Below are 27,652 nucleotides of genomic sequence, written 5' to 3' on the forward strand. Positions count from 1 at the left end.
CTCGTGACCAATAAGGACACAAGCCTGGCTGTGAGATAATTCTGTATGGGAGTTGTTCTGCCTCTCATGTCTCGAACCTGATCCTCAGAATGAAGACCTTCAGAGAAGCCTAGAAATGAAAATCACAGTTCTACTGGATACTAAAAATCTTATTTTTAATAAGACAGATTAGCTTTTTGGCACAATTCATTTTTTCCTATGTTTCTTTGCCAGCTAACTCCCTCCTACTCTCTCAGTGAAAATAGCCTGTATCTTGGTATCTGTCCCAAACTGGCTGAAGACTTTGCCATTCCTCACAGCTCTCTGGACAGCCAACCTTCTCTTTCAAATCCTGAAGCAGATATACCTTATTAAACTGAATGCAGAACAACTGTTGCCAACTTGTAGCTTGAAGCTTGCTGTTTCTGCTTAAAACCTAAGATGGCCTTGGGCAACCACACACTTGTCTGCTTTTCCAGCTGTATGTTAGTGTTATAAAAAATACAACCTCTCCACACAAACCCAGACTCTCAAGACAATCTCTGTGAACAACAACAAAAAATCCACAGTACAGTTTGTACCTCTTCAAATGACATATAGTGAAAACGTGCTTAGCTAGCAACTAGCTACTAGTACAACTTCCTCCACGAGGATCAAAAATCGCTTTAAAACGGATGCTTCCCATACAAGGGAACAAAGGAACAATAAGGAAATTCTCAACATTCTCTCCCTGAAGTTAGGTCTCTAACAGGACTATTTCATGACCCGGTCTAAAATCCTAATGACACAAATAACAGTCTCACAGAAAATAACATTAAGTGGCCTATTTAACCAAAACACAGTCACTTATTTTTTCCCCTAGTAAATTGCAAGGCCCAGCATTCTTCTTTCTCTACTATTTTAGTGCTTCAGCACCCTCTTGCCAGCAGGAGCTTCTATTTCACATTCTCTGGACAAGCTACAGTAAATCAAAGAAGAGTGTTTGTATTCCCTATACAAATGTAATGTGGATATTTTAATATTACTAATTAATTAAGAATGAATGAATTACAAGAAAGCGGGAGAGGCACTTTTTATAAAGGCGTGTAGTGGTACGACAAGGGGGGAAATATTTCAAACTGAAAGAGGGTAGATCTACATTAGATATTAGGGAATAAATCTTTGCTGTGAGGGTGGTGAGGCTCTGGCACAGGTTGCCCAGAGAAGCTGTGGCTGCTCCATCCCTGGAAGTGCTCAAGGCCAGGTTGGATGGAGCTTGGAGCAATCTGGTGTAGTGGAAGGTGTCCCTGCCCATGGCAGGGGGTTGGAACTGGATGAGCTTTAAGGTCGCTTCCAATCCAAACCATTCTGTGATTATGTGATTAATGTATAAAATCAGTTCACAAAAAAAAATTGAATACCAAACCCTCCCTCTGCTGAAAAGTTACTTGCAGCTGGTGTCCCTGCTGCCCATATCTTAATTAGAAAACACTCCAGCATTTTCCTCGAACTCCAGCAACAGCTCCCACTGCTGCATAAAAACCACGGAGCACATTGTGAAGTGAGAAAAAGCACGGTATATGTTGCTGTTTTCTTCTTTTTGTCTTATGCCTATGGTGTAAAGAAAACAGGAATGAAAAAAAAATGAAAGGCTGCCTTGCAACTTGTTATGAGCAATCAGGATGTTTTATGCAGTGGGCTTAAAGTACTTTTTGAGACTCGTATTACCGAACACATGTACATGGTAAGACTTATTTAAATTTGCACGGTTTTTAAATTTAAAAAGCATCAAAATACGATTTGATTTCGAGGAAGGACCATTTTAGAACAGACTGCTAAGTGCAGCAGTTGTGAGTGTATCCCTGCAAGACTTCATACAGGAATCAATTTCCCTTTGTTTACCTTCCCAGGATGTTGCTAAGCTTGCTGAAAAGCTGCCAAAATTGCCTTCCTGAAGGTATCATTAATGCTGAATCTGATGTACTACACTGCTTTGGTAGACAGCTAGTACAGAGGTGATACAAAAGTGACACTAAGTCTGAAGTTTCACCCAAAATAAGTCTGAAAGGTTTTCCCATCTCCTTGTGCACAGGTACTAACCTCTATAGTATGGGAGAGTAGGAAGAGGGGAAAAGCACAAAGAAGCCTCTGAAGGGGTAACCAGCACCACTAAGGTACTTTCCTGCTGTATTACAAACAATAATTCAGTCACAGAAAGATTCCAGCTGCAAGAATATTAACACCACAACCTCATAAACTTATATATGTGTAATATTTACTGATACAAAGAAAATGAAGGTCCCTTTCCCAGAGAAGAAAAGGTAGGCTACAATCCTAGCATATATTGTACTGGCATTGCAACTTCTTCTAATAGAAAGGTAGGTTTATTACAATTTATTGGGGAAAAAAGAAATCATTTTCCCCATCCTTGTATTCAGGCAAGCTATGACTATTTCCCATCTACATGCATTTCATTTCCCTCTTCCCTCCTGTTGTATGTTCATTTATGAGTACATAAGCTTAAGCCCCATTTAGTATTCTATCATCTTTGTTCAGGAAATGTTACTCTTTTCTTTCTTATTTAGTATTTAGTACTCTTTTCTTTTACTCTTTAGTACTAGTATTTAGTGCTCTTTTCTTTCTTATTTAGTATTTTTTCCTCAGAAGCTCCCCAAAAGATGACTGAATGTATCAGTATGTGTGGTAGTCTGTACATTTTTTCTTCTTCCTTGTGAGTTGTCCCCACCAGGGTTGCCATACGATTACCAGCAGTGCAGTGTTAAGAAAGCAACTGCTTCTTGAAAACGGCCGAAAAAAAATTAACCAAGAGGTTTAAAAAGTTCATGGACTTGTTCTCCCAGTTGTACACCCCTTCAGCCATCTAATCTGAACCTTAATAAAAGACTCAATGAAAAGGAAGGTGGTGTAGAAAGTAGTCGTGCCTGGCCCTTTAGAGTCAAGGCAAGGCCAAGAGTGATTCAAGTACAAGCAATTCCTACTAGATTTTTCCCACTAGAACTTTATTAAGTTAGATATGAAAAGTAAACACACTGCAAACAGATTTCCATTAGCATGGACATCTATGTAACCAATAAAAACATTGCAATTAGGACAGAAGGGCATCATAACTTTTAAGAAGTCTGGTTACATCCTGCTTATACCCTCTAAAGCTCACACAAGACTTGGGTTTCTGTAATGATACAACAACAGCAATTTGCAACTGGAATGAGGATTGAAAGACTCTCCAGGTTGAAGTCATGCTGTGGTAATTATGCTTGTGTCAGGGAAATGACACAATATCCCACTAAAAAAAGAAGCTGTACATCACCGTGGCTTCTTCCAGAATGAAAGGAGGAAAATAACAGTCTCGTATATAAAATTGCATTTGCATAGCAGGATATACCAGTGTGACTATTCTGGTTAAATGTCATTCCCTTAGCTGAAATAGTTATATTGGTATGATCATCTATGTATAGATCAGGCTTTGAACAGTAACTACTACAAAACAGTCCCATGAGGGAGAAACGATTATTTTGGGTTCTGTGGAAACAGACTGCCTTTCAGAATAATGCTTAAATATCATCCTGCATATTGTCATTTGTTTTATGTAAATAAAATCTTAATAAAAAGCGTAAAAGTTTAAATGACTAACACAGTGACTCGTTTTCAGTATGACTTAACATTTCCCACATGCAAGAGTAACAGGGATTATATATGCATACTTACAAATTACTCAAAGAGGATCTTTAAGAAAAAAGACATTATAGTTTGTATGTACATCAACTGATCTGAAACAGCAGTGTGGGTGTAATATTGACAGAGTCAATGATACTAATAACACGTACTGTGAAGGTATGAAACTGTGAAAAATTATCAGCTGTTACTCTTTCTTACTTGTCAGTTCCTCCAAAGGACTGGGAACTAATGATTCTTTTCAAGCCTTTTACCCACCTCCGTATGGTATTTTATTTGGCTCAAAGGAGTGCTTCCACATCTCATAGCACAGAACCACAACTGCCTTTTATCCCCAAACTTTAAAATTACATTTTAAAAACAAACACTAGAGGAAGAATGTAATAAAGTCACTAGAAAAGACTTGGGTGAAGGTGGTCTGCCCTCCATCCAGTAATATGAGACTCACAGAATTGAGAGACCTTAGTCCCAAGGGTGATACTGGTCTTGAGACAGAAAGAAGATCCCCAGAAGACCAAATGAGGGAGAAACCAGATAACACAGGAGTGTTTCCAAAGACAGTGGCCAACAGTGAGTCCTGACCCAGACTACTCCTGAAGAGAAGAAGGGAAAATGCTGAAAGCTACTTACATTATACTGATGATTAGCCACTGGTTTATAGTTTGTGGTTACAGCTTTGTCCAGCTGCTGTGATAGCCTTACAGGTTTAGAAGATTCTTCTATCTGTAACCTGCAAAAGAGAAGAAAAAGGGAATTAATAAAAAGTTTAAACAGGAACACACTCAAGAAGAATTCTAAAAATCTGCAAGTATGAACCAGCCCTTATTAAAGGTCAGATGCAAACAAATCATAAGACAAAACAGATGCACTCTTGTGAATTAAATTTTTCCTACTGTTTTTGCTCGAGTACACTGTGAATTATTAGGACACTATGTATTATAGAAGATACCGACATGCTGAAAACCAAGCAGCTGTGACCATCTCTGAACACATATTTCAGTCCAAGAGCCTAATGCTCAGGTGGAAGTGAAGACCTTACTATTAAAAAAGATCAAACCCAACCCAAATGAACCCAGAATTGCCCAGCTGAGGGCTGAAACAGCTTTTGACCCACCCCTGCTGACTCATGGAGCACAATAAAGGCCAGACTCCACGATCTTCTCTTTGATATTTTAATGTAAAATTATTAATTCTCCTGGCCTTTCTTCTGGCATTATAATACACATATAGTACAAAGCACAGATTACTGTTTTACGAGCACTTTTAAAACCTTGAAGACAGGGAAATCCACCCAGGTTCAAACCAATGCATAATCAAGTCTCAATCACAGAGTTAACAATAGGTGACCTTCAGTCCTCTTTGGGAAAGACTCTGAGAAGGTGACAGGTTGAACGCATTTTGTCAAGCTCATCTGCATGTAATTTAAAGCTTATCTATGATCATGTAGAAGGAGTGCTCTGTTTACTTCAGGTTTAGCACTCCAAGAACTAATACTTGAAATGAAGATGCAAGAAACCAAGGTTTAGAAAGGTACAGGAAAAGTCCCTTCATAGAAAACAGTTTTATGGTATGTGCAGTTAACATGCTACCAGCAGTGTAGTTACTGTGTTTCCAGAAGTGCCTCTTCCAGGCAGAAAAATCAATTTTCGCTAAACCAGGCAGTACTTAAAAACCAGTGTTTGAGACAAAAAAGTTTGTTTTTTTGTCTTTCTGTAAAAACATAATGCACACCCAAAAGCTACATTTAAATCCAGCATGCTCTGATTTAACACCTGAACAAACGAAATAAATTACATTTGAAGTAAGCAGTAAATGGAGAAATAAATTCTTTGGTTGCAGCAACTGGAAATAAAGCCAATTATACTTCATCGCCAGTACTGTTGGACAACAGTTGCTGGCAGTTTCATCTCACACAGAAACTTGCTTCCTCTTGAATCTGTGTAGACTTGTCATTTGTTCTATAGTTTCAATTACCCTTAAGTGACCATTGCCTTGCATTCTACATTTCTAAATCAGGAGAAGGTACATCAATGTCTTCTGTCCAAATGTAGCATGTTTTTAATTTGCTTGAAGGAAAATCAATGGGAAGGTAAAAGAGCAGTGAACAACTTTTACTCCTGTTCTGGCAAATAAAAGTAGAAGTTTTTATCATGAGTGTTTATCTTTTGGCCTTCAATATAATTAAATGATTTTAAAGATTTTATTGATCTGGTTTCCAAAGGTCTTCTAAGCTCATGTTTCACAAAGAGGCTCAGGCTAAAGCTAAATCAGTATCTTTTCTCCCAGTTGGTCTTTTTCTTCACTACATTGTTTATTTTTTTTCTTTTTTGTCTCAATGGCCTTTAAAATATTTAAATGGCTTGGTTTTAACTAAAAAAAATATTTTCTTGCAGTTCTTCGCCATTTTTCCTATTGTTTTGACTGGGGGAGTTTTCCAGTCCCTCCTCTCCCCCACTGTTGCTATTTTTCATCTTCTCCCTCTCACATTTTTCCTTTCTGTAAAAGATATTTCCTGCCCAATCTATTTACTGGTATTGCTCCTGTTCATGAGACAGTGGCTCCAGAAGAAGGGGCTCCTTTCCCCTCCAACGCCACTGCACCACCTTCACGTGGACCAGATCTAGCTATTTGGTTTGTGACGTTCTTCTTCCTTATTACAGCTGCAGCACATGTAAGAATAGGCAAGGTTCTAAACAATATTCAGATACATCAAATGGTCTCAAGATTTTGGGGAGCACTAGGATTTCAATGGTGGTATTTCTGCAGGATTAGATCCTCCTTGCACCGGGCTTAAATTCATTACTCTTTTATAATACAGAATCACAATATCCTCCATTTCTTCAGGAAAACAGCCAAAGAACATTAGCCCTTCAACGATGAAATGCCAGAACACTGAAACACCTGAACTGAACACCTTGGACTGTCCTCAGAGGGAAAAGCTTTAGAATAGTGATGTCAAATGTCCTCCAGCTCCTTAATAAACCAGATTTTTGAGTATGAGAACAATTGATGGCTCTTTAGCCTAGAGCTTATCACGAACTTCGAACACCACTCAGTGGTGAAGGTCTCTTCCTGTTCTGGCATTTTAAAATTACAACACAGGAAATTTCAACCCCCGTTTTAGTGCCTCTTCCAGAAATTAATCCTTCTTTGCATAAAAGAACATCAGCAATTTATTCCTTAACATTTTTCACTTGCCATGCAGGATGTGCATTCCAACTTTTTTATTTTAACCTGATAATTTCCAAACCAGTAGAAAACTGAATGGGTAGGACAACTAATGCACTTCTCTGAGGCCTCCAAAGGTTGATGGCAATGAAATCATGTGTAACATGTGAAGCTCCCCAGCACACCATCTTGAAAGCAAAGAACAACCGACCTGCTTAGGAACCAGAATGGAAGCCTGCCAAGTGAAAATGGAAATGGACAATCTAAGTTTGTTTGGGAAATGGCAGAGGACTTCAGAAAGATCTACATGTACCAACTAACAAATGTACTGGCTACAAATGTACGTGTCTCTGGAAGAAATTTCAGAGATATCAGTGCTGTACCTCAAGATTTCTTGCCAGAGGTTTCCAAATCACAACTCACAAATCTCACGTGGTCTCTAGAAAAACACAGTCTGCTAAAAATGTATTATATTCCCAGTATTACTTTTAAAGCAAGCAATTACTGCAGCTGCCACATGCCACTATGGAAATCTAAATGGGAAGCACGGTGACTCAGGAGGCAAACCTTTTTATTAATATGCATTGATTGTACACATGCATCTTGCTCTTCTCCTTAATGGCTGCCCTTCATGTTTCTTTTTCTGCACCTTTCAAGATCTCCTGGAGAATGGCAAAGACCCAGGCTGCCTTCTTTCCACTGGGCTTCCATGCAGAATATGATCACACAATACTATGTGGAACGACAGCTGCTGCCCATCTGGAGACAGCCTCCCCAAAACACACACACACAGAGGTAAAGGGCCTGACAAATGTGCTATAAATGTGGTACAGACACCAAATTAGCAAATGGTTTATGTATCGATGAAGCACTGAAATTTGCTTACTGCATTACAAAGAGTAAAGACAGCCTGTAATCATTTTGTCCACATGATTTGTTGGTACAGACACTATTTGCAATGAAAAATATGGTGTGGTCTTGGTTTGGGTTTTTTTCCCTTTCTTTTTTCCCCAAACCATGCTGTAATTCTCCTGCATTCAGAAAGTATTATGTCTGAGTGAATATAATTGACTTTTAAAATTTTTATAGCCCTTGTTTGAAAAAAAGTTGACAAAATATATATTTATACAGCCTAGTAATTATACACTCAAACATTTATAACAAAAGCTATGAATTGGGCATTATACTAGCCTTTTAGATCAATGATTTAATGTGTTTAATAGTTACCTCTAAATGCTCATTTCTTACACAGAATTTAAAAGGCAGTATTAAACCAAAATATTATGAAGTGTTTTATACAGGGTTTTCTCAGAGTGGATCTGCTGAATCTTAATTGAAACTGTTGGTAGGAATAAAGAGAAAAAAAAATCAATAGATACTCTGAGTCACTGCTGACACTGATTTAAAGGAGCAGTGGCTTTTTACCTATTACCATTTATTATGATTTGCAGGAGTGTGACAGTTAAAAGCCTTAGTTATGGCTCAGAACTACACACAACTCTCCAAGGAGTTAGATTTTCCACTGAACTCTTGTTGAAATAGCTAGTGCCATAATTCATGCTAATATCTGGCCTAAAGATAAAAAGAAAATGCAGATTTGGGTTTTTTTTTTCCTCAAACTGCCAATAAATTAGTGACAGCAGCCACCAGCCTGCACACTGGTTTTCTCTTCCACCCCCAAGATCAAATATAGCTCTTCAGCCTTGAAATACAGTGCGTTACCAGCAAGGCATTGAATTCACCACAGTCATTCCCAGCAAAATACATTTTATACTGCAACTCTGATTTGTCATTGTGCCTACAGCGGAATAAGGGCAAAAAACATTCAAACAGGCTGGAAATAATTTTATAGAACTTGTCAACATGCAGCAGGCTCATAAAGGGAGACAGATGAAGGCAATATGTACATTCCTAGGAGAAGAAGCTGAGAAAAAGCCTCAGGAGAGGCTTTTAAATATATGTATCTTCCAGAAATAAAAAATAAACCAAAGACCTTTAAAATAGATAATTTCCTGTGATTAATCTGCTGCCACAAAAGAAATGTTTCAAAGACCAGAAGCAGCTATTAATCAGAAATGCTGCTAGGACTTGAATTCTTGACATTTCTAAAGAAATTGTTCTATGCACAGGACTGAAAAGTTTCAGTGTGCTTGGCCTTTTGTGCTTGGCTGTCACAGGGTACTAGTAAGGAGCCAACCTTACTGTTGCAATGAAGGAAAAGTTGGTTTGCTTCTCCCTCTGCAGTATCATGCAACAGAGATGCACTAGAAAAGAGCAAGCCCATTGCCCAAAGCTCTCCAGCTCTGCACAGTTCTGCAGTTGTTCTGACTCCTTGCAGTTTCCCAGCCCAGGGGAGTGCAAACAAAGGACTAACGCTCTCTTAGTCCTTTATTCAGTAATTCTGCATTTGAACTAGACACTGACAGCTGCATTACATGAAGTTTCATGATACCCAATATGGGCAACAAAGTTTTTTGTTTGCTAAAACAGCAAACCCTATTGCCAAGCATCCCAAACATGATGACATGTACGTACACCCTGCAAAATCTCATCCAAACAAGCTAATAAAATAAATGTAATAATATTGCTTCACACCTACTTCTCTCATGTTCGTTTGGACTACTGTGACTTGCGGAGGTTCATGTAGCATCTTTTCTGACTTTTCTTCCAGGCAAGAGTATTAGTAATAGAGAAGTGAACAGATGATGGGCAAGAGATGAAAACACCCACGAGACTGCTGAAACTTAATGTTTTTGTAATTCTGTGAGAACAATAGGAACTTTAGCACATCCTGCTAAAACATCCCCATGGCAGTGTCCAACCACAAACAACACAGGACATTACCGGAATGACCACATGAGTTAAAAATACATTATCTAATAATAATGATGACAATCTGTTGTTATACAATCTGTCATATATTCTAAAAGATGAGAATTAGCAACATGTCAATTTAGCATGTTGTGTTTCACTGTAAGAAGTCCTACTGTCTCATGTTAAATGGAGGCAGATGACTGCAGCCCGTTGCACAGATGAATTTACTGTTCTCCTTCAGACACTGTTACTCCAGCATATACACCCAGTCAAAGCAAAGTGAGTCTGTCCCCATTTATAAAGACTAGACAGGCAGACAGAGAAGATGATAAGCTGAATGGAAGTGGCATTAAGAAGTGCATTTGTCAGTGTTAAATAACAAAATGTTTCAGATTATTAATACAGAATATGATTTATAACTAATTTTAAGTCCTGAAATCCTGGCATTACTAGAAAAGTGCTGCAATTATTATATGTTGAGGAAACCTATTAGGTTTTTCTGAAGTTGACAACTTCAACTACGCATGTTGAAGGCTGAGCAATGAATCATATAATTTTGTGTCCAATACTGAGATAGGCACCACAGTCATAACTGAAGATTCCAATTCTACATACCCTTCTCCAGTACAGAAGACAAGATGACATGAATAGCAAATCAACAACGAGTAACAATTTTTTATGTGTTTTATTTTCTGGTTTGCTAAAATGGAAATAACTGAATAAAAACACTCAGCTCCTATAATTTCCTCTCTGAATTTAGCACTGCAAATGATTAAAAACCTTCTGGGCTGAGGTTCTGAGGATAAACAATGTAAAGATAAAGTAAGACTGACTTTTGCATTCTAGGAGTGATACAACTGAGTAAGTTTATTATGTGATCTCAACTTTAAACATTTTAAGTGATGCTCTAGTGCAATTACCATGAAGAAATTTACGAGATCTGCTTGGTGCTGCATGTATTTTTAAATAAGCTTGCATGTGTCTATGGATACTTCCTCTAGAAGTGTCCTGATACTGATGAAAAAGAGTCCCTGACCATATATCCCTAAGGGTGCAAATACACATTCACCCTTGGGAAGCAAAGCAGCCTCTGCACTCTCCTTGTCCTTCCAGAAGGACTTGGGTCAACCAAGCACCACCCTGTTGCTGGGTGAAAAGGCCCTTCCACTGCTATTGTGCTGTGAGTCAATGGAAAGGCCTTGCGCAGTTAGTCATAGAATCACCGAATCATAAAATTGCTTAGGCTGAAAAGTACCTTTAAGATTATTGACTCTAACTCTTAATGTAGCACTGACAAATCCACTACTAAACCGTGTGCATAAGCACCACACCTACCTGGTCTGTTACTCTACATGGGGCATCGCATCCTAATTTCTAAGTGGATAAAACTGCAGGACACAGTACATTTTTATACTTGTGGTTTTTTACACTTGCTTTATTCCAGTGACAGAAAAGTCTAAAACTAGGGTGAAGGAAAACTTGAATTTGCATTTGTGTTGTCCAGAGTGTGTGGGTTACCTTGAGCACAGGCATGAGATGAGGCGTAAGACTGGCAGAGTGACAGTGCTGGCCGAGCAGAAGAAATAAGTAGCATGCCAGAAGAAATGGGTAATGCAGGTGAAATTTCAGAGAGAGCTTTGAAGAGAGCATGACAGGTACATGACACACATCAGTCCCACATGGAAGAAGATAGGGAAGAGACATAGCAGCTGGAAGAGAAGCATGACAATAATGGGCTGGACAGGGAGGATTGTGGTGTACATACTCCAGAAAAACAGCAAGGAAGGGGGAAAACTGGGTTAAAAAGTCTTAGCTTTCCTTTGGGTTTGTTCAGCCTAACATGCATGCCAAAATCTACAGACCTCTCTACCTCTGAGCTAACCATTCAACATCATCTGTACAACACATTGTACAACATACACAGATGTGTGTGTCTTTAATATCAGTAGGAATGAATAACTAAGGAAAGTCATTCCTTGCTTCGAGGGAAGAATGAGGAAACTCACAAGCTCATTACTAATACTAGAGAGGGTGAAGATTGGAGCTCTAGGAAAAGTGACTCATTAGCAATCTAAGGAGGACAGAAAAAGCCCATCGCTTTAATTTTAACATGAAGATTATTTTCCTAAGTTAAGCCCAGAGGTACTCCTTTCAAAAGGATCACATACAATTTTAACTGCGCATGTAGACATATTTTAGTTCTTCCTATGAAAAAAGATTCTTCAGGAAACAACTTGACAACATCAATTCCCCCTCTCTTATCCTAGTAGGTGGTTTAGACGGTAAGCTGGAAAAGAAAATAAAGACTGTATGGTTTTGGGAAGGGGTGAGACTTTTTGAAAATATACAAGTGAGCTTAAATACAGGCAAAAACTTTATTAAGACGTGCACTCATTACTATTAAGGCAAAAGTGTAAGGAATCATAGAATAGACTCAAGGCTCAAGACCTTTTCTTCTTTCGCAGCCAGGTGTTTGGAAATTTCTTGCCTCTTATTAAGAGGGAAGTTCACTCTAAACTGTCAACAGTCAAAATCAACCAACCAGTTGAGAAATAAAGTACATACAAGTATGAAACATCACTGACAAAATACAGTCTGCTAAAAATGACACCATGGGGGAAAGGGTTAAACCCTGCAAGTGCCAAACACTTTGAGTTTTCATCTAGGTGACAAATGACACCTGTGACCCTGAGATTTTTGAATAGGAACCTGGGATAAAATGTGTTTAAGGTCAAGTCCTGCACCCTGTTACACCGCCAAGTACACCTTTCTGAAAATCATGCAGTCTGGAGTCCTGTTCTTATCCAAACTTTGGGGACCACTACATTCTATATTTTAGGTCTGTCCTGACTACCCTGGGCTGCCCACTCTCCCACCAATACCAATACAAATGTGTTTGAAAGTGTACGTACCTGTACTTGGGAACTTGCTGCTATAAACTGTTTCCTGTTTAAGAAAAACTTGAATATTTTCACTGGTATCGTAAACCAATTAGCACCAATATACTTGGATGCCCGATGGATGAAAAAAATCTGACACCCTAACGTAAAAACCACAATCAACATCTTGAAAAATGAAGTTACTTTCAGGTATTTATCTGTTTCAAAGACAGAATTTACCATCACTACAATGAAATAAAAGGATAGTCAAAATTTTTCTCCTGTGAATGACTGTCTGAAGAGTATCCAGTGTTATATTTCCAATTTTGCTACACTACATCATCTATGGGGAGGTGTCCCTGCCCATGGCAGGGGGGCTGGAACCAGATGATCTTAAGGTCCTTTCCAACCCAAACCATTCTGTGATTCTATGATTTATAGAAAAACATCCTGTTACAATCCAAAAGAACAAAAATAATGAAGAATCACTGTATGTTTATGCCTTTATATCATGTTTTTAAAGATAAAGCCTCCTTTCACATTTCCATTTTCAAAGATGCAGTTTCCTTTCCTGTTCCCCTTTTTCTCAATCCCCCAAATTCTCCATAACAAACAGCTTTATGTAAGACACTACTTCAATTTAGATTTTAGAATTTTAAATGTTCAACTATTACTTATTTCTAAAACAGACAGACTTGTCTCCAAATCACATAATCTTCATTTTCCTGCCAAAACTAATCTGCAGTGCTTGTTCCTGCTTTGAAATCAATGATATAAATAACGGGGACTTGTGAGTCCAGGCAACACAAAGCCAATCGCTTCTTGCCAGTGTCAGCAGATCTAGAAAGGGTTTAACAATTTGCTAATGGGAACAAGAAAGGAGAATTTTAGGAAGAAGACTGCTAGACGAAAAAGCCTCATCTTTACCATGCCCTGAAAGGCCTGTGTCTTGAAGTACTGGTAAACAGGTGGATGATTTACAAGCTCAGTCAATTCCCTCTGCAATGAAACTGCTCACAGCTAAAGAGATGCTGGAAAGAAAGAGGCAGACTGTTGGCTACAAGTGCTTAAATGAAAAAAAACCTAAACCCGAAGCCTGCAGCACCTCAGCTAAGTCTCCTCAATCTGAACCTCTTCTCCCGAGAAATGTCTTCAGGGAGTTACAGCTGCCAGCACTCTGCATCTGAGTACGTGCTCCCCTTCCTACAACTACACTTCCCAGATACCTCGCCACTCCCCTGACAGCTCTGCAAACAGCCGTGGCATCTGGCTCTATTGGGCATCTTCCAGTTTAAGTTTACTGTACACAATTTAGCAGTTTGTGGCAATCTGGGAAACATTTGGATTGCTTCCCTAGAAAACCTAGCTGGCTCAATTCCTTAATTTCAATTGGTTTTTCTCAGCCTCTTCTTTCCTTAGCCTGCAGAACTAAAATGCCAGATAGCACAATGCCTTTTTGAGGACATTCACCTCCTTTTGTGAAATAAACTTGCAATCAGTCAGTGAAGAACTGCTGCAAAGGGTAATGAAATGAAACTGGTGGGAGAAAGACCACCTTCTTGTGGTCTTTCTCACATGCATGCCTATGGGTCAATGTATTAATGACTATATACTGTCATCGATAGCTTACAGGTAATCTTGCACGTTTCAGCTACTGTTAAACAGGTTAACCATATGCTTGCACTAAACAGCTGAATTACCTCATATTCAACCGCTCATTTAATCCACCCAACGCTCTTTCCTGCAAGAAAAGGGAACCAAATTGCTTTTAACTGAACTCTGAAAACATGCTTAATCCAAACAAAATCAGCATTAGAGAAAGAAACCTGTCTTTCTCCTTAGTACATGAGAAAAAGCAGTCTTGTTTATCCTCCCACTGGAAAACTTAACAGTTTCTCCTGAAAGCCGCAGGAAAAGAAGAAATGCAACACAACCGAAGAGCAGACTGAAAGATGTATCAGTTAAAGCAGAAAACAGATTGCTTTTTTATAAAGTTTGATCATCATTCTTTCTGCCAACTGTGTCTTCTTTGCCAGTTGTACAGCACTGATGCTCTGCTCCATTTGTTCAAAATAGTTTAATTCTGCTTTACCTCCTCCTATTTTGCAAAACAAGTGCTTCCCCAGCTCCCTCTCCAGATGCATCACATACCTGCCCACCTCCGCCTGAGAACTGCTGTTATGACATCCCTCAGACGCTGGAGCAGGGACCATGCCCCCACAAGCAGAGCACGGTGGTACACAACTGCAGAAAGCCAGAGGCAGAAAGCAGCCGTGTGCAGGGAGCCCAGGAAGCAGCAATAGGGGTGGGAGCTGACAGGTTGCTCTGAGCCTGGGAGGTGATGGCAACAGGGAAGGAAGAGCCACCGTGGGTCCACCCGCTGCAGACCTCTGCTCCCACTCACCAGGCTGTGTGAAGAATGGTTTTACACCAGCCCTGCATGGCTCAGCCTCGCTCCAGTTACCTTTCAGGAGGTCTGATCTTTGAAACCCTGCTGCAGAGGGCAAACATGAATGTTATTTTTTTAAAAAGCCTTACAGGGCTTCTGTGCATCATCTTCAGTGTGAACTGTTGTCATTGCAGCCACAGGTTAGCCCCTGATAATAGCTATCACTCAGTACTTTGGAAATACCTTCAGGATCTGGAGACTGTGGCTCAAGCTGACCAAAAATGCTAAAAGTATCTTTCTTTTAAAAACGCACTGATGACCACAAGGCACAGCAAGGATATGGCTGGGGTTTGAGGCAACTGAGCCCAGAAAACATAAGATTTCATTCTGCATTTAAAAAATATAATCTTAAAACTAACTTCATCTTTGTTTTGGAGAAAACAACAACATGAGCCTGGTGGCTCAGGATATTATCTTCTGAACACTCCCTAGGGAGCTTATTTGTTAAGAAATAAACTTAGCTTCATACACTTCTGAGCTCTGCTACATTACTATTCTCCTCTTAGAGGTTTTCAGAAGAGTGCCTGTTATTTGTGAACACAAAGAAACTGACCCAGACTTTGTGCAGCCATACCTATTCTGTTATTAAATAACCCCCCCATAGATTTGATTATAGATTTGTCTGGCATGAAAAGTTCTCAAACCAGTTAATGGCTGAAGCACAAATGTTGTCTAGCTTCCCTAACAGGAAGCTGGATAATTGGGTTTGTCCATAAGATCTGTGTGAAAGCAGACTCCATGCATGTGTAATTTGGTCGAATATATCCTCTGCAGAAAAAAACCCATGAAGTCTTGAAAGAAGCTTCAGGATTATTGTATCTTAAAGCCTGTTCTGTGCAGTTTTTCTTAATTACACCTAAGGCTGCAGTTAAAAAAAAATATATACAATAAGAAATGTTCCACATCGGTTTTATTGGTTGGTCATAAACCTACATGGAACTGAATCTGTTAGTCAGTAATTCAAACACAAAGCACAATAATACTGTGAAATAATCATTACTGAGAAAAGGGAACTGTCTTTCAAAAACTTGCATAATTTTTAATTCAATGTGCATATACATACCAAATAGCAGTGTAAAAACCAAAAACTTAAGTATACCAAGTCTGGCTGGAATGCTCCCTACATCAGCCCATATAGAAAAGAAGGTTGGGTCCACGCAGAGAAGGCCACGTAGATGCTCAGCAGGTTGGAACACCTCTCTTCTGAAGACAGGCTGAGAAATTTGGGCTTGTTCAGCCTGGAGAAGGCTCTGGGAAGACCTTTCAGCACCCTTCCAGTACCTAAAGGGGGTCTGCAAGAAATCTGGAGAGGGGCTTTTTACAAGGACGTGTAGGGATAGGACAAGAGGGAATAGCTTTAAGGTAGATAGATTTAGATATTTGGAAGAAATTCTTCCCTGTGAGGGTGGTGAGTCACTGGCACAGGTTGCCCGGATAAGCTGTGGCTGCCCCATCCCTGGCAGTGTTCAAGGCCAGGTTGGATGGGGCTTGGAGCAATCTGGTCTAGTCGAAGGTGTCCCTGCCTGTGGCAGGGGGTTGGAATTATATTGTCTTTAAGGTCCCTTCCAATCCAAAACATTCTGTGATTCTTTGATTTCTATGACAGTGGCTAGGAGTGTGTTAGTAATGCACTCGTGTTGGCTGCTGATGAGCAAGAACCAACAGATCACCAAGGCTATCCCTCCAACATCCCACACAGACTGTTGCACTGAGGGTGGACAAGAGGTTGGGAGGGGATGCTGCCAGGACTGCTGACCCCAGCTGACCAAGGGGATATCACACACCATATGATGTGCTCAGCAATGAAAGCTAAGAGAAAGGTGGAAAGGGGTATTCATTATTGAGGTGTACGTGTTCCGAAACAGCTGCTATGCATACTGAGGCCCTGCTTCCCACAAAGTGTCTGGACATCGCCTTCTGATGGGAAGTAGAGAATACATTCTCATTCATTTTGGCTTTGCTTCCACACACAACCTTTGCTTTCTTTCATTAAGCTGCCTTTACCTCAACCCATGAGTTTTTCCATCTTATTTTCTCCCCCGTCCTTAGTAGGACAGGAAGTGAGAACAGGTGTGTGGGCATCTGATGGCCAAAACCAAGGTCAGGCCACCACACTTAGAAACACTAATAAATTTGTAATTTTATAAAAAGTTACCTTGGGATTAGAGATTTTGAGAGCTCTACATGTTTTAAAAACTTTGAACACTCCTGTGGGAAGTATTCTGTACTACATACACATACTGCAGAGAACATGCAGCAGTAAATACAGATCAGCTCAGAACAATGTAAACTGCTGCGTATTTGTCCTCTCTTCAGTGGCATATATGGTATATTTTTAGGAATGACTGTGGTATATCACATATACTTAATGCTTTACAAAAAGGCAGGTTTTATTATCCCCACTCATGTCTGGTATTAAATTCCCTTCTTTTCCCACAATACTATCACCTTGAAGAACGTGTATTAATTTTTCTTGTGTATAATTACTGGCTTTGTACAAAAATAAAGCTATAAGCATCTCCAGGGGAACCAGGAAGCAAACCATTTATTGTGAAAATAGTGATATTTGACAGCTTTAGAGCTGGTGGACGGTGTTTAAATTGTGTGGGAGATCAATTTTTAAATTCTAGCCCTAAGTTCAGAGGAGCAGAGGGCACTCTAGAGCAAGAACAGGGAAACAGAATCACTTCAAGGAAAGAAGCAGCTGTAGCAAATATTTAATTCTCAAAATACAGAGAACAGTCAGGCAATTACTTAGAAAGATAAGGAATTTTAAAGGTTTCTTCTAAATGCATGCTTTTGTATCATGTTATTTCTGCAATACTGTTCAGACTTACTCGTTTCACTATACCCTTTATTAACTCTGCAAGATTTTGGAGGACTCCCACACCCTTCAGTGCAGAAGGAAATGGAATAAAATTACCTATCACTTTCCCATGCTTATTGCTTGCAACACTTGTATCTAGAGCCACAAACATTTCGTGCTTGTGTAAGTGGGGAGAAGGAAGCTGTCTCTGCTAGTATGTTTCCTCAGCTATACAAAGCCTTAAGACTCCTACAGTAGTTAATCATTTCAGTCTAAGTAGCTCCTGCTTTAGAGGTTACAGAATCTGTATGAGCTGAAGAAGACAACGTACTACTACACACTGTATTCTTTCCTGCCTCTGGCTTAGCAGAAGCAGAACACAAACAGCTTTTCTGGCCTGGACAATTTTGGAAAATCCTCCATTCTGAAGAAAATAGGAAACTTATTTTTCACAATGGGAAAAATGCCAACTTATGCAAAACACTGTTACCATTAATTTCTAATTCCTCTCCACATCAAAAATTAAGAAAACAATTCACCATCATTTCTTCTCCAGTGCAAATTTTATTAATGGCTGCATGAAAACTAGGTTTGCCAAAGGGACTGGCAGTACACAGCCGTGCAATGCAGACAGGGTAATAAAAAATAGTAATATATGAAAATGTCAAATAACAAAGAATGTAGTTTTATGCACTGAAACAACATGCCTTTATAGTAGGTGTTCTGGTATGTGATACCCTGTGTGACACATGAAATAAACATCTTATTGCAATTAAATACAAACAACCTGAAATGGGACTTCTCCCTTAGCACATGTTCCGTGACAGACGGTACCGGAGTGATATTTGCTCCAAACCAGATTAAATCAGTTTTAGAAACTGAATTCCATCGATGAGCAGATTGCACCATCTGCTTCTACTAATATACATTAGAGAATGTGTATTTTCCATAACTGCATATTTACTCTGTAATCAGAAGACTATAAGACAAATAGCGATAGCTTAGTCTATGGAATGACTGAAAAGTACCGTCGTCATTTATGTTAAGGATGTCAAGGGTGCAACAGAGAAGCAGTTAGGTTATTCGAAGGCTGTGCAATGAAATAATGAAAGGAAATTAGGCAACAGAAAATTTAAGCAGCACACTGGGACACAGTCACTGCAGTGATGAGAGAAATATAAATGCAAAAAGTGTAGATGTAATAAAATTTCTTACTAATAACATGTAGGAAACAAGAGAAATAATCTTCCAGCCAGAGCCTAAGCAGAGATGGCTGGAAATATGAATTTTTATTACATGTCTTTTGTATTCTCAAGAAAGAAAAAAACCTTGAATCAGGAGGTAAGCCAACATTTAAAGTTTTCATGGAATAGAAATGCTTCAAAATTTTGTTTTGGAAACCCAAACATGATGTTCCCAAAACAAAATATGCCTTCCCAGTATACTCAGCAGCTGCTGACTGAAATTAGTGCAATTCCTGTCATTTCACAACTACCATTTCCATGGCTTGTTGTGGTGACAAAAATGACAAAAGCTACCCCAGACTCCAGCCCAAGGGCTGCCAGAGCATCCATGGTGCCTTGTTTCTGGCAGGGCAGCTGTGTGAATTGCCCAGGAATGTTAGAGTTCCGCATCCCCAGGTCAGCCAGCTCCTTATGCCACCCACCATCAGGGCAGTCGGCCAGATGACTTCAGAAACGCTGACAGCTCATACTCAAGACGTCTTCTCATAAGCAGCTGAAAAGTCAGGCTGACACACTGGTTAGATGCTCATCTGATATGCCAGGATCACAAAAAAGAACCTGAGATGAACGCTTGAGAAGCCAGGGTGAGATTTTAGCATTATTATTCTATTTTTCTTATTATCCTCAGTAGCAATGATAATTATTTCCAGGCCAGTAAGATATTGCAACTAATGAAACAGTATTTCATAAGGTATGACAGTCTTTTTTTTTTTGGAAAGGACAGTCAAAGAAATGGAACTACTGGGGCATTATTATGCCCCAGTACAAATTTGTAGAGGTATGGAACAAACCATGTTGTAAGAGAAAACAGAGTGGAGGACTCCAAAGGGCTGTAAAGCAAAAAATTACAAGATTATGACATAACTGAGGTCTACAGTATCATTTGGTCCACCAAGACAACAAATAAGGAACAATTGTATGGTTTGAATACCAGAACTAGCACACATTAAATCTGTAAGACAGGAAAACTGAAAACACCACAGGAAAGCTATTCTTCACACAACTTGTAAAGAAGTGATGGAACTTCTTGCTGCAGGATATTATTGATGCTAAAGGATAAATTCCTAAAAAAATAACTGTATTGATGGCTGTTAAGCACCAGGGCAACCCAAAAGTCCTTGAGGTACAAACTGCTTGAGACTCAAGGATTATGCCGAGGAAGCACATGCTTGCCCTGTTCTAACAGTCTATTATTTCCATCTCACATTGGGTGAGACAGTTTTTGCTCTGAACCACCAAAGACATTATTAAATTCAGGCATAAAAAATGTAGAACGCATCAAAAGTAATATTATGTGTATCACAGCATAGGCAAAACGTGCTGGATTTAGCAGGAAAACTGAAGGCACAGTGCACTCCCCCTCTCCTCAAGCAGTGCAAGGTCTGAGGTGTGCCCTCCATGGCACACCAGAGGTGAGCAGCTATGGAGCATAGCTATAAGCAGGTCTGTAAGACATAGATGGAAGATTTGCATGCGTTAAATCCTTGTTGCAACTCAATAAAATTGACAATTGAAAAAGAGAACACATATCAGACATTGTTGTGATTTCTGCTCCCTCGCTTGAAATGACAGACCTGAGAAATGTTAATTACAGGGCCAGTAATCAAATGTCATAAACAGCTGCAGTAGACGAGGGGAAAAAAAGAAAAAGAAGGATTTTAATGTCATTCAAAATGGGTGGTAGATTTAATTAGCTTCTGCTCCAAGGTACCTCTTAACAGAAGGATGGGATCCAATACAGGGACACAAAGGCATATATTGTTGCAATCCTATTGTGAGAAGTAAGTCTAAGAGAGAGAAAGAAAGAAAATTGAAAGGAAGACTTTCTGCACCAAGTATTGTTTCAAAAGCAAGGCTTTTGACTTCAGACTCCTGGAGGGAAGGATCTTGTAAAAAAGTAAGATGAACCTGTTTTTTGCCTGAAGCTGGGAAGTGACCATGCTACAGAATGAATTTCTGGCAGGACATCAGAACACCGCCATCAGTTCACTTGCCAAATCTGGACTAGTCAGCTTCTTCATATGTCTATTTCCCTGCTTGAAAATTTGGCTGAACATTGATATCTAAATGTAAAGCCTGTCATGACTCCTGGATACAGGCATATTACACAGAGTATTAACAAACCCCACTGGGCCATGCCCTCAATATGCAAATGAACACAGAGGTACCACTTCGGAATAACATGCAAGCTAAATAGTTGAGCCAAAAAGAGGCAAAAGAGCTATAAAGTGAAACATTTATTCCTGCTGACCAATGAAACTACAGAGAAATTAAATTACTTGTTCAGGATAGACATCCATGAGAAAGCTGGGTATTTACACCCATGACAAAAAGACCTAGAAGAGCTAAAATGAAGCAAAAAACAAGTTTGAGAGTTACTACATTTTAGTAGGATAAAATAACATAGTCATCACCTGATGAGGACAGTCTCAAGTAGGGAGCCCTACACATCTGTACAGACATTCAGACAGGCCCATCTCCTAAAGCTAGAGAAAATGAAGAACAAAAACATAGGCAGAAAAATATTATGAAAAATTGGAAGCTTTTTGATATACAATGAGGAAGCTAAAATTACATAAATAAAAGAGGATTTCTTCAAAAAGGAGTAAAGGTGCAATATGCGAGAGAAAATCAAACCAGCAAGTAGAAAAGAGAGGCAAACAGACAGCCATCATAAGATACGAATTTTCTGTACTCCACACAGAAGATTAGGGACATCAGACAGGGTTCTGTTCATAAACTGGGGCTTCTTAGGAGAAACACATCCACCATTTGAGGTGGAGATAGGGAATCTGCTATTGCACTTCAATCTCCATCCAAAAGTCAAACCAGGGCATCCTCAAGGCTATTTCAATGAGCAGCAGAAATATTGATGGAGTTAAGTATTTCTCTCTTGTAATCTTGTTTATTTAAAAAGAAAATGTCTACAGCTTTGTTTTGCTTGGAGATGGGCTACGAGCTGCTTGTTTTGAGTCATTTACTTTGACAGAGTTGTTCCTAAAAAGCTCCTATCTACTGCAGCCAGAATCTATGCATGAACAAGATGATTCTCTTGTCAGCTGGCTTTTCTATAGCTATATCCTTTAAACTTGACTTTTCTTTCCCTTCTTTATTAATACTGCACTGAACTGGAAGTACTTCTGCATCCTGCCAAACCTTCAACATTTTTTTTTCTTTAACATGCTGAACAACACCAAAGCAAAACATTATTTTTTAGAAGTAAGGAAGATGCCTATACTTTGAATGAAAACTACTGATTTGCCTTAATAGAAGTAAAAAAAGGAAGTGTGTGCTAATTGCCTGGTCCCTGAGAGCTCAGTGCAGATGACCCTTTTTAGCCTTAATTCCATTCACAGGGGAGCTTCAATTCACACTCAGAACTGAAGACAAAGCCTGGTTCAATTTATTTCATTCTGACAGTAACTGAGTCCAGGCCACATGCTTGTGTTCCTAGTGATTAATAAGGAGAAGAGATGCAACTGTCAAGCCAGTGTGAGATGCCAGGTTATCCGAAGAGCTCTTGGGTGACAAAGCAACACTTAATCTTTCTGAAGGCAGTGATACAGAGTGGGTGGCCTCAACCTTGCCTTTTGTTTCAAGAAAAATAAAAGCCCGCCATTATAGCAGTATTTTCTTTGCTTAGACAGTAGAGGCAGACCAGTGAGAAAAGTAAAACCAAGTACTATATGACAACAAAATATAGCTGAGACATAGGATTCTGCACCAGCAGTAAAGGTACATGCTGCACTTGATTCTTGCACTCCTTGCATTTGGTAGGATTTAGGGATCAGGCCCTAACAGCTCTAATAACCATTTGGTTGGTGTAGTGCATCATAAATTTAAAATATTAATTTTTGCCTTTTAGGTTTTAAATTGCCAAATAAATATCTTGTACCTCAGTCATTTTATATATATATCTAAAGGCCCATTTAAACATCAAAGCTGACAGTGTAACTAGATGTTTCCCTTCCTTCCAACCAGGACATAGGTCTTTCTGAACTTTGTAAGAACTTGTGCATTTATTTCTAACAAGTTTTGGACATCTCTACCAAGTATCACTTCTACTTTGCACTCACAAGGTTTCCTAAATCCCAGACTTGAACTCTGTGTTTTTTCTTTTATTAACAGTATATGCAACATTTGGGTAAATATGCTTATAAATCCTCTTCTTCTCTGGCTGATATATAGGACACTTGTGCTTCACTCATTAGTTTCCGAAATTGATGTGTGTATCATCTATGTAACTCCAAATTACTTCATGCATAATTAAGCACTTCCTGATTTTCATTACTCATGTTTATCTCTGTAATATTTACACAGCACCAATCATACAGCTGCCCATGTACATCACTGAACAATACGTTTAATTTGGTTGTATTCCTCTACAAGAGAGGATATTGTTTTCAAGGGCCTAGTTCCAGCCTCATCACCCAGATGGCTTAGGGACCAACAAGTCTCTGTGGTGTGTAAGTTCATTTGAATTTACAGACCCTTTCAGAGAAATAAAACCACAAGTAAAACATGTATGCCATTTTATTTCTTAACTTGTGCATCTACAGCTAAAACATACCAGCTTGGATTCACTAAAGCTAGTAGTGTACTACTACTCTACTAGTAAATCCATCCACACTCTACTTGTGACTCCTTACATACAGTTTTAGGTTTGGGTTTTTTTAACTGTATTAAAAGAAATGACCCTGTTTAGGCCACACAACTGGTTTTCAAGAAGCCTTCACAAATCTTGCTTTCCTTCATACAGATGAAATCCCAGTACATACACTGGGATAAAAATACAATCCTATTTATTTCCCCAAACTTTATCCAATCCTCCACTTTGCCACTTTCTGGGCTTAAACCACGACAAGAGGATACTACATTGAATATTTGTCTTCTAATATAAAAATGAGCTAAAAAGAGTTAAAAAAAGAAATATCAATAAAATTTAAGGTTTAATAATCTACTCAGATGGGGTGATTTAGGTGTCAATTTATAAAACCTACACCATTACTCCTACTCCATTACATAGCAGCATAACTATGCTGTGGGTGTTTCTCTCAAAATTACCCCGAGTATCTCTCCTGGTCGATACTGCATTAATAAAGTGTATTTCATATTACTTTATATTTGTGGTAAAAAGACAGGGAAAAAGGGTTTGGGTGCACAGATATTAAAGCAGACACGTTAGTTCTGCTGCAATTTAATAGGAAATATTTAGAATAACAGAATCACAGAATGGTTTGGGTTGGAAAGGAATTTAAGGTCATCTAGTTCCAACCCCCCTGCCATGGGCAGTGACTTCTCACACTAGACCATGTTGCCCAAGGCTCTGTCCAACCTGGCCTTGAACACTGCCAGGGATGGAACATTTACCACTTCTTTGGGCAACCCATTCCAGTGCCTCACCACTCTCACAGTAAAGAACTTCTTCCTTATATTTAAGTTTGAAGCCATTATCCCTTGTACTATCACTACAGTCCCTAATGAAGAGTCACTCTCCAGCATCCTTGTAGGCCCCCTTCAGATACTGGAAGGCTGCTATGAGGTCCCCATACAGCCTTCTCTTCTCCAGGCTGAACAGCCCCAACTTTCTATGATTCAATTTCACAGCATGTGTGAATATAAATGCTCCAGGGATTTAATTAGCTGTATTTTATCATAACTTGCATTCCCATAGAGAGATGCTGCTCCTGCATCATGCTGATAATAACAAAGACCAACTGACACTTAAGAGCACATTTGAAATGGTTTTTTTCTGAAAACATTAGGCACAGTAAAAGAACCACTGAACAGTGTTAAACAAAAGTATCAATGTTTTTCCTAGTTGGTTTCCTATACTGACTCAAAGGGCAGCTTATTTTACACAGTATAAACAAACTGACCTCATGAAGTTGTATGCTTTGTCAGTCTAAAAAATGTATCTTTTGCTTCTGATACCAAAAGAACTGTGCATGAAAATCCTCAGTGTGCTATACCCATAGCTGTGCTTTATGAAAACATCCACTTGTTTTTAAAATAATTATTTTGATCAATTAACCTCTTGTCAACTGAAAGGCCATTTCTGCAATATAGCTATTTCTTCGTGCTCTAACCATTTTAATCATAGTTTCAGACTTTTAGGATGTAGTCCTTATTGCTTGCATTTTCCTACAGAGTATGAGTACCTTCTTTTCAGGGACTTTGTTGAAAAGTTCCTTTCCAACATGCATCACCAATTGCAAAGTAGTTAAATGATCTCGATTTTTCTATGCAGTGCCCAAAGGTGAAAACAGAAGCCAATGTCCAAGTTGAAATTAGAATTCAAAATAAAGTGATGATTTGAATATAATTTGAAAATCATATTCTGTTTCTTTATTTTGAAATTTATTATAGAAATACAGACCTAAGGCGTATTTCTCTTTCAGATATTATCACGTACATCTCCAGGTACGCATCCACATACCATTCAGTCTGCTATTTTTATCACATGTTTTTATACTCCCCGCCTACAATCAGGTACACTGAAATTTCTCTTTCAAGATGACTTCTCAATTTAAAATATATTCCAGAAAGCTGGGATTTTCTTCCCCCTTTATACATAGAGAAATCTGCCCCTGGATATATTTGTGCTCCTGTTTCTCCTGTTTTCCAGTTATAAAAATGGAACGAACAGGTAATGTTCAGCCCTGTAACAGGTTTTGAACATAGGACTTTCTTTAACCTCAGAAACAGCTATAGTTAATGCTGTTGGAAAGCTAGGATCCTTTCTTTTCTTTCTTTCAGATATGACACAGGAACTTTTAAAAATGAGCTTATCAGCCAGAAAGTCTCACTGCACCTATCCCCAACTAAACCTTTTTTTTCTCCCCCTCAAAAACCAACTTTGCAACTGCTTTTTCACCTCCCACTGCTTTTAAATCTGTTGCATCGTCATGGTCATGACGGTCTACAGATTAACAGAAGCCTCAGTTTACGAAAAGTTAAGCACTCATGATAGCAAATATTTTGACATTTAGATTCTTCATAGAATCACAGAACAGTTTGGCTTGGAAGGGAATTTAAAGATCATCTAGTTCTAACCTTCCACTGGACAAGGTTGCTCATAGCCCCATCCAACCTGGCTGTTGTCACATTCCTAACTTATTCTAACCTGAGCTAACATGGTTAATAAACAATTCTGCAGAAGGACAGAAGCCAATGTGCCTCCACTGTCTGCATACTGGAATCATGAAGCCAGAGCCTCATGTTATTCATAGAAATGGACTCTGTAAAATCCCAGACTTCACTATGCCTGTTCATGGGAGTGCTATGCAAAGCCTGAGGACTGAATACAGTCCAAGAGCAGAAGGAGCATAGCAAAGCTCTTTGGAGAGCTGGTTCTTTTTTTAATTCATCACTATTTCTTCCTTATCTTCCTCCTTGGCAAGGTCTCAGTCAGCACTCAGGCATATACACACAATCTGACAGGACAGCAGGACAGTAATTTATAGAATCATAGAATGGTTTGGTTTGGAAAGAATGTTAAGATCAAGTAGTTCCACTCCCCTGCCATGGGCAGGGACGTCTCACATTAGACCATGTTGCCCAAGGATCTGACCAACCTGGCCTTGAAAACTGACAGGGACAAAGCGTTTACCACTTCTTTGGGCAGCCTTTTCCAGTGCCTCACCACCCTCACAGTAAAGAACTTTTTCCTTATATCTAACCTGAACTTCCCCTGTTAAGCTTAAACTCAAGCGTGTCAAAGCCACATTCAAATCTGTATTACAACTCACAGTATACAGCTCCTCCACTAGCACTAAAAAATGGGTTAGCCAGATATTCCTGCAAAAATACTGAAGCAAACACTTTCCTGGCATTAACTGTGGTTAGAACCAAGTCTATCCACACTTCTCTCAGTTTCAGCATGTTGACCTGTGAGATAGTGCTGTACCTGTTAACTTCTGGCGGGTGTTTTTGGATTAGCAGTAGAATGAATTCTGTGAAACATTTGCCAGGACAGATTAATAAATTAATGAAGCTGGAAGTTTGCCATCCCTGGCATTAGTTATTTGTAAAATCAACTGTAAACTGTCAATAGAATACATTGTATATTTGAACACAGAATTAAATTGCTTTATATTTTAAAACTGCTGAAGAAGATGACCCCTGGATAAACTCACTCACAATTTCATCTGAGCCAGAAAGGGCAACCCTAAATTCCTGTAAGCAAAACTGCAGCAGTACTTGGCAACAGCAGGAGAATCTGGCACACTTAAAGTTTCAGTGAGGTAAAAACGCTGGATGAAAGAAGGGAAGGAAAAGTGGGGGGTAGAAAAGACACAGAGTGAGCAACTGAAAAAGATGAGTCTGTCCTCCAAAGCTTCCCAACTTCAGTCAGTCTGCAGGTGCAGGTTTCACTATTGGCTTCCTCCACCTTGTAAATGAAAGTTCTGGCCTGTGCACACAGTGGTTTCTAAATTGTTCAGAGATGGCCCAACTAGAAATGTCTTTAGACAGCTACATTACACCACCTTAGAAAAGACAATGGATTCCAAAGAGAAAAAAAAATAAAACTTTGATAGGGCAGGTGACATACATCAATATATACTGATATGATATATATGGATATCATCAGGATAGTAATTCAGTTCTGCAGAATCACTTTTCGGTGTTTTGGTGGGTC

General features: G+C 39.1%; 1 protein-coding gene across 1 annotated transcript in view; it reads right to left on the reverse strand.

Moving 5' to 3' along the window:
- The window catches only part of GTF2F2 (general transcription factor IIF subunit 2), an 88,896-nt gene that overhangs the window by 8,659 nt on the left and 52,585 nt on the right, over positions 1-27,652 (reverse strand). The window contains exon 7 of the mRNA XM_031047678.2: positions 4,282-4,381. Within this exon, the coding sequence (XP_030903538.1) occupies positions 4,282-4,381 (100 nt within the window). The remainder of the gene's footprint in view (positions 1-4,281; positions 4,382-27,652) is intronic.

The sequence above is a fragment of the Melopsittacus undulatus genome, chromosome 2 (genome assembly GCF_012275295.1).
Source record: "Melopsittacus undulatus isolate bMelUnd1 chromosome 2, bMelUnd1.mat.Z, whole genome shotgun sequence".
NCBI classification, from domain to species: Eukaryota; Metazoa; Chordata; class Aves; order Psittaciformes; family Psittaculidae; genus Melopsittacus; species Melopsittacus undulatus.